Source organism: Protopterus annectens, chromosome 5.part0 (genome assembly GCF_019279795.1).
Source record: "Protopterus annectens isolate FY-2018-M chromosome 5.part0, PAN1.0, whole genome shotgun sequence".
NCBI lineage: Eukaryota > Metazoa > Chordata > Ceratodontiformes > Protopteridae > Protopterus > Protopterus annectens.
Window position 1 is genome coordinate 283058397 of NC_056735.1, and position 6000 is coordinate 283064396.

Below are 6000 nucleotides of genomic sequence, written 5' to 3' on the forward strand. Positions count from 1 at the left end.
AGCAGGAACTGGCCCTCCAAGAATTGGTCCTTTCCGGACTCCTCTAAGACACAAAGAGGCAGAAATAGGCGCTCTAGAGGCAGAAACCAATCCAGGGGTGCCTACAGGGGACTCCAGTGGCAAGGTAACAACCAGCGAGGCACGGATGCAGCCACCACCACTACAACAACTCAATCACAGTGACTTGGCGGTGACACCGCCTACCAGGGAACAACTAGAAGCACCCTTAGGCGGAAAGCTAACCTTATTTTCAAAGAACTGGCATTGCATCACAAAAGAAAAATGGATTTTGAAAACTATAGACCAAGGTTACAGGTTCCATTTCCATATTCTACCAGGAAAGAGAGGAATGCCAAACCTACCACCTACTCAAAGGACAGAAGCTCTAAAGCAAATATCTCAATTAACAATGAGAGCTGTGGAAAAGGTACCATCTATGGAGCAAGGAAAGGGATTTTACTCCACACTCGTCCGCTTTAAACACATTCCTCATTGTTCCAAAATTCAAAATGCTGACCCTACAGCAGCTTCTTCCCATGCTGGGCAAGGAGTCTTGGCTGGTAACTCTAGATCTCAAGGAGGCATACCTGCACGTTCCTATACGACCAATTTGCAGAAGATACCTCAGATTTCTTGCAGGATCAGAGCATTATCAATTTTCAGCATTGCCCTTTGGCTTATCTACTGCGCCCAGAGTGTTCACGAAATGCCTGGCATCAGTAATCGCTCATTGCAGACTTCAGGGGATTCAAATTTATCCCTACCTGGACGACTGCCTGATACAAGCGGACAACAAAAGCAAGCTAACAGAAGACGTACAAAGAGTCATTTACCTGCTACAAGCCCTGGGATATACAGTCAATATAAAAAAGTCAAGGCTGATTCCAACCCAAAGAATAACCTTTCTGGGTGCAGAGCTGGACACATCAAAACAAATGGCATTCCTAACTGCAGAAAATAAAGAGCAACTACCTCTCTATTTCTTGGCATTAACAAAGCAGAACCATCTAACTGCAAGAAAAGTGCTACAAGCTCTAGGCTTCATGGCATCCTGCATAATACTGGTCCCTCATGCCAGACTGCATATGAGAAAGCTACAGTGGTACCTAAAGAATTTGTGGCCCCAACACAAGCACAGCCTAAAAACCAAAATTCCAATAATCCCATGCCTGAAGCAAGAGTTCCTATGGTGGGCTCAGGCCTGTCAATCAAACACAGGATTGCCCTTCTGCAACAGTCAACCAAGACAAACCATCACGACAGACGCCTCAGACCTCGGTTGGGGGGCACACATGCTGGGCAAGTGCATACAAGGCCTATGGACTCAAGACCAGCTGCACCTGCACATAAATCTAAAGGAAATGATGGCAGTAAAATTGGCAATCCAGTCATTCAGACCTTTTCTCCAAGAAGGCCAGTTGATGATAAGGACAGACAACACCACAGTTATGTGGTACATCAACAAACAGGGAGGCACACATTCATATCCTCTATGCCGGCTGGCACTGGACCTATGGGATGTGGCTCTGAGCTACAACATTCAGTTACAAGCAATTTTTGTACCGGGGAAGGAAAACATTCTAGCAGACATACTAAGCAGAACTACCACAGATGCCCACGAATAGATGCTGCATCCGGACATCTTCAAAGCCATCACAAGAGAATGGGGATTACCACAAATAGACTTGTTTGCATCCCCACTCAATCACCAGCTAAAGAAATTCTGCACAAGGGACGTACCACCCACTTGCTTGGAAGGTGGACTCCCTATCCTTCAGTTGGAAAAACCTGACAGCATACGCATTTCCACCACATCCTTTGATGCACAAGGTGCTTCTGAAGATGAAAGAGGAACGTCCGAGGATCATTCTGATAGCTCCAGACTGGCCAAGACAACATTGGTATCCATTGCTGAGGAGCATGTCTCGGGGACAAATATGGACACTCCCCCTGATCCCATTGCTGTTAACACAGAACAACTACAACATCCTGCATCCAAACCTGAAGACTCTGCAGCTAACTGCCTGGAACATTACATAACAGCAATTAACCCAAATTTATCCCAAAGGGTTAAAGACATAATCCTGGAGGCTCGTAGACCTTCAACAAGAAAGAATTATGCAGCAAAATGGAAAAGATATCTCATTTGGAGTACTGCAAAGGGGCACGATGTGACAATGGTGAAGATAGCCAACATCCTGGAGTACTTGGCAGAGCTCTTCCATACAGGCCTGTCCTATTCTTCCATCAAGATACATGCATCAGCTATTTCAGCAGAATACAGCTTGGATCCTCCTGTCTTCTGTCATCCTCTGCTCAGACAGTTTGAGAGGAATTAAAAATGTGAAACCTCCCAGGAAACCTCCATTGCCAGCATGGGACTTGAACTTTGTGCTAGGAAAATTGACACTTCCCCCTTTCGAACCAGCAGCAACAGCAGAATTACAATACTTATCCTGGAAGACTGCTTTCCTGCTGGCAATAACTTCAGCAAGAAGGGTCTCTGAACTACAGGCATTAATGGCAGTGCAACCCTTCCTGATCTTCCATCAAAATAGAGTGTCCATGAGAACAAATCCTACATTTATGCCTAAGGTGGTATCCAGAGTCTCTTTAAATCAGGCTATCCACCTACCTACATTCTTCCCCAACCCACAGAACAGGGGAGAAAGATTCTTGCATACCTTGGATGTACATAGACAATTACGCTACTACCTGGACAGGACAAAAAACAATAGAAAAACTGACCAGCTTCTGGTAGCATATGCAACAGAAAAGGAAGGAAAACCAATTTCAAAACAGACAATCTCCAAATGGATAGGAAATTGCATTAGATTTTGTTACTCCTACCATGGAAAGAAAACCCCAGAGAACATCAGGCCTCACTCCACAAGGGCTACAGCCACTACCACAGCTTTCTTACGAGGAGTGGCTACCAAGGACATTATAGAGGCTGCTACTTGGACCTCCGTGCATACATTTGCCAAGCATTACAATTTGCCTCTATACTCAAGATCCCGAGCAGGTTTTGCCACTGCTGTTTTGCAAGGGATCCTAACTACACCATAATCTCTTCTCCTCCTCCCCTAGTTTATCTATGGTATTCTACCCATTTGTAAGGACTGCAGATGCATCCTTGAAGGACATAGTACAGTTTTGTACCTACCATAAATGTAGATGTCCGATAGGAATGCATCTGCAGTCAGGATTACCCACCCACCTTCCCCTCTGAGGTACTCCTAGGGTATTTGCCAACCTTCAGCTAGCTTGGGGGGGATCTATTATGGTGTATTTGTTTGTATATATGTACATACATGCTTATTTTATGTGTTTGCTCTCTACTATTTGGAAACTTTGGCATTTATCCAAATTTAGCCATCCAAGAGGGCACCTGGCATCTGGGGCAAGAAACACTGAGGAAAATGGCGTCGGCTGATGCCTTTATACCCGAAGAACTGCCGCAATGACGTTGGGTGAAGTGCGACACCAGCCGAAGCCAGACCCAGACTTTGGAATCCGGCCGACCGAAGGGCTGCCTGACGACAGGACAACCCATTTGTAAGGACTGCAGATGCATTCCTATCGGACATCTACATTTATGGTAGGTACAAAACTGTACTTTATTAGTCGTTTTTTGAGCTCTTTTCTATTTGTCTTCATGTTCTTTTAGCAGGTGCTTCGTTTTTGTCTATTTTTGTTTACTGTATTTTTACATGTTTATTGCAGAGATTGATGCTTGCTATTTTTGCACATTGTATTGTGTTGACTTGATTGCTATTGAGCAGATATTTCTGATGTACCATGTGTTTTTGCTTTGCATTTTTTAGGTATTTGCTATCCGCCGAGAACCACAGTAGTAAAATCTGCTGTTACCTGGAATGAGAAACGTTAGTAATGGTCCTGAGGCACATCCACTTCACCTGTGAATGTTAACTCAAGAATCAAACAGCTGCATTAATACTGGATTTGTAACTTTCTTTATAGTGGTTGTCAGCCATTTCATAATAAGTAGTCTTTTTTTACAATTTTAAAAGTTTGCCAGAATTTTTTTGAAGGTTTCTCATAACTCATTTTAAAAAGTAAATTGCAGAATGAATAATTTTGTTGTATAAGGTTTTTGAAATATTTTGGACAGTTGGCTGTAAATATTTGAACTACGAAGTATGCTTTCTCAGAAGAAAATATTTCTGAAGATCAGCATCTTTCAGACATATGTTTCTTTCATATATATAAAAAAAATATAACTAATTATGAGCCCAGGAGTTTTATGTTAGCAATATTTGTCAATGTTTTAAGTGATGATTTCTTTACACTGTGGCTGTCAGGGTACATACACTACTACAGTACTGCTGTTGCCCCAATGTTTGGGTTGAAAATCAGTCATTTACATTCTGAGTTGGTATTTAAAGGCTGTTTCAGCTTTGAAACACATTATTTGTCTGAAATTTGGTTTCTCTATAGGGCATTCTGCTGTATCAATTTCCCCTGCAGTCTTTGCAGCTATAGTTGAATTTAGCTAAGAAAAGAAGATCAAGCCGTAAAAATGTTATAGGTGAGCTTTGCATTTGGTGTAGATTGATTCAAAGCACAAACTGAGTTTGTTTGTGCTCAATGAATATTAAAAATCTTGTTTTGTAAGCTGCTTTTTTGATTTATTTATTTAAATTGTATGTCTTCTTTCAAAAGAAAGTGCTTTTCATAAAATGTTCCATTTCTTAAACTTAACTTAGGGTTTGTATAGTTGCAAATTTAATCTGACCTTAAAATAAAGCTAGGTTTGCTGTTGATTTTTTTTATTTCAAAGGCTGAAGGACCTCCTACATCCTGATGACCCAGGTTTGATTCATAAGCCCAAGCGGTTTAGGACTGGTCAAGAAATGAGAGTAAGCTGATGAAGTCTGCTTGACTACCTGGGAAGGGAAAATTGGTCCATTCTGCTTTGTGGCAACACTTAGAACAGGCTGCTTGTTGTAGCACAGCAGCAAAAAGGACGGATAAGGGTACTCTAACCTGTCCAGCAGCACATGTTGCTTTAGCTGGCAACGTATGTGTGAAAATAATCCCCCCCACGCACACTGCTGAGCCACCATTGCAGGTTTTGCCTCAGTGATGTACCAGTCAGGCTTTCAGTGGGCTGAGATGGTGGTAATAAAATGTATAGGGTTGCCACCTTTTCAAATGCCCAAAATGGGACATTTTTGGTACAAACATTAGATTTTGCAGGGCAAAACATACAAAGGACAGAATTTCATTTTTTTGCCTAAATAAAAGCTTATTCTTTGGCATTTTAGTTGCTTATTCTGTTTCTTATAACATTTAGGTGATGTCCTTCAAGAATGCAACTGCAGTCATAACATATGGGTTGTCCTGCCTCAGGCAGCCCTCGGTCGGCCGGATTCCAAAGTCTGGGTCCGACGTCGGCTGATTGTCGCATTTCTCTCCGTCAGAGCGGCTGGAGTATATAAGCATCAGCCGACGCCGTCTTCTTCAGTCTTTCTTGCCGCGCGGTGCCCGAAGCAGAAGCAGTTCGAGTGCCGGTCAGTCAGCTCCGGTATTCTTCGAAACCGAAGTCATCAAAAAAGCTAAGTACCCCGTTGGGGACCTTTTCTTGCCACAGCCGATGTCAGAAATTACTGAAAAAGTAAATAATTGTTTGTCTTGTGGTAAACAAATACCTCATAAGGATTTCCACTCTTACTGCCTCCCTTGCCTTGGCCCAGACCACGACGTCTCGGCCTGTGCTCGCTTCAATAAGCGCACTCTCAGGCACCGGGCGGAGTTCGCTGAAGACTTTTTCGGCAAAAAATTTGATTATACAATGCCGTCGGAACAACCGACAACGCAGACTCCTAAGAAATGAAAAGACTGGGACCGACATCCTCTGCCCGCGTCTTCCTCCGACACCACGCCAAAACTAACCGCGAGTGCCCCGGTTCCCTCTGAGGCGGTTATTCCACTGCTCCGAACCGAAGACACCGCATTACCGATACCGGAGGCCAC

General features: G+C 43.3%; 1 protein-coding gene across 2 annotated transcripts in view; it reads left to right on the top strand.

Annotated features, from left to right (window-relative positions):
* Positions 1 to 4638, top strand: part of BCLAF3 (BCLAF1 and THRAP3 family member 3) — a 798586-nt gene extending 793948 nt beyond the window's left edge. For both annotated transcript variants that reach the window (XM_044072262.1, XM_044072263.1), the window contains one exon: positions 3828 to 4638. In XM_044072262.1, the coding sequence (XP_043928197.1) occupies positions 3828 to 3857 (30 nt within the window). In that variant the 3' untranslated portion in view covers positions 3858 to 4638. The remainder of the gene's footprint in view (positions 1 to 3827) is intronic.
* The last annotated feature ends 1362 nt before the right edge of the window (positions 4639 to 6000 follow it).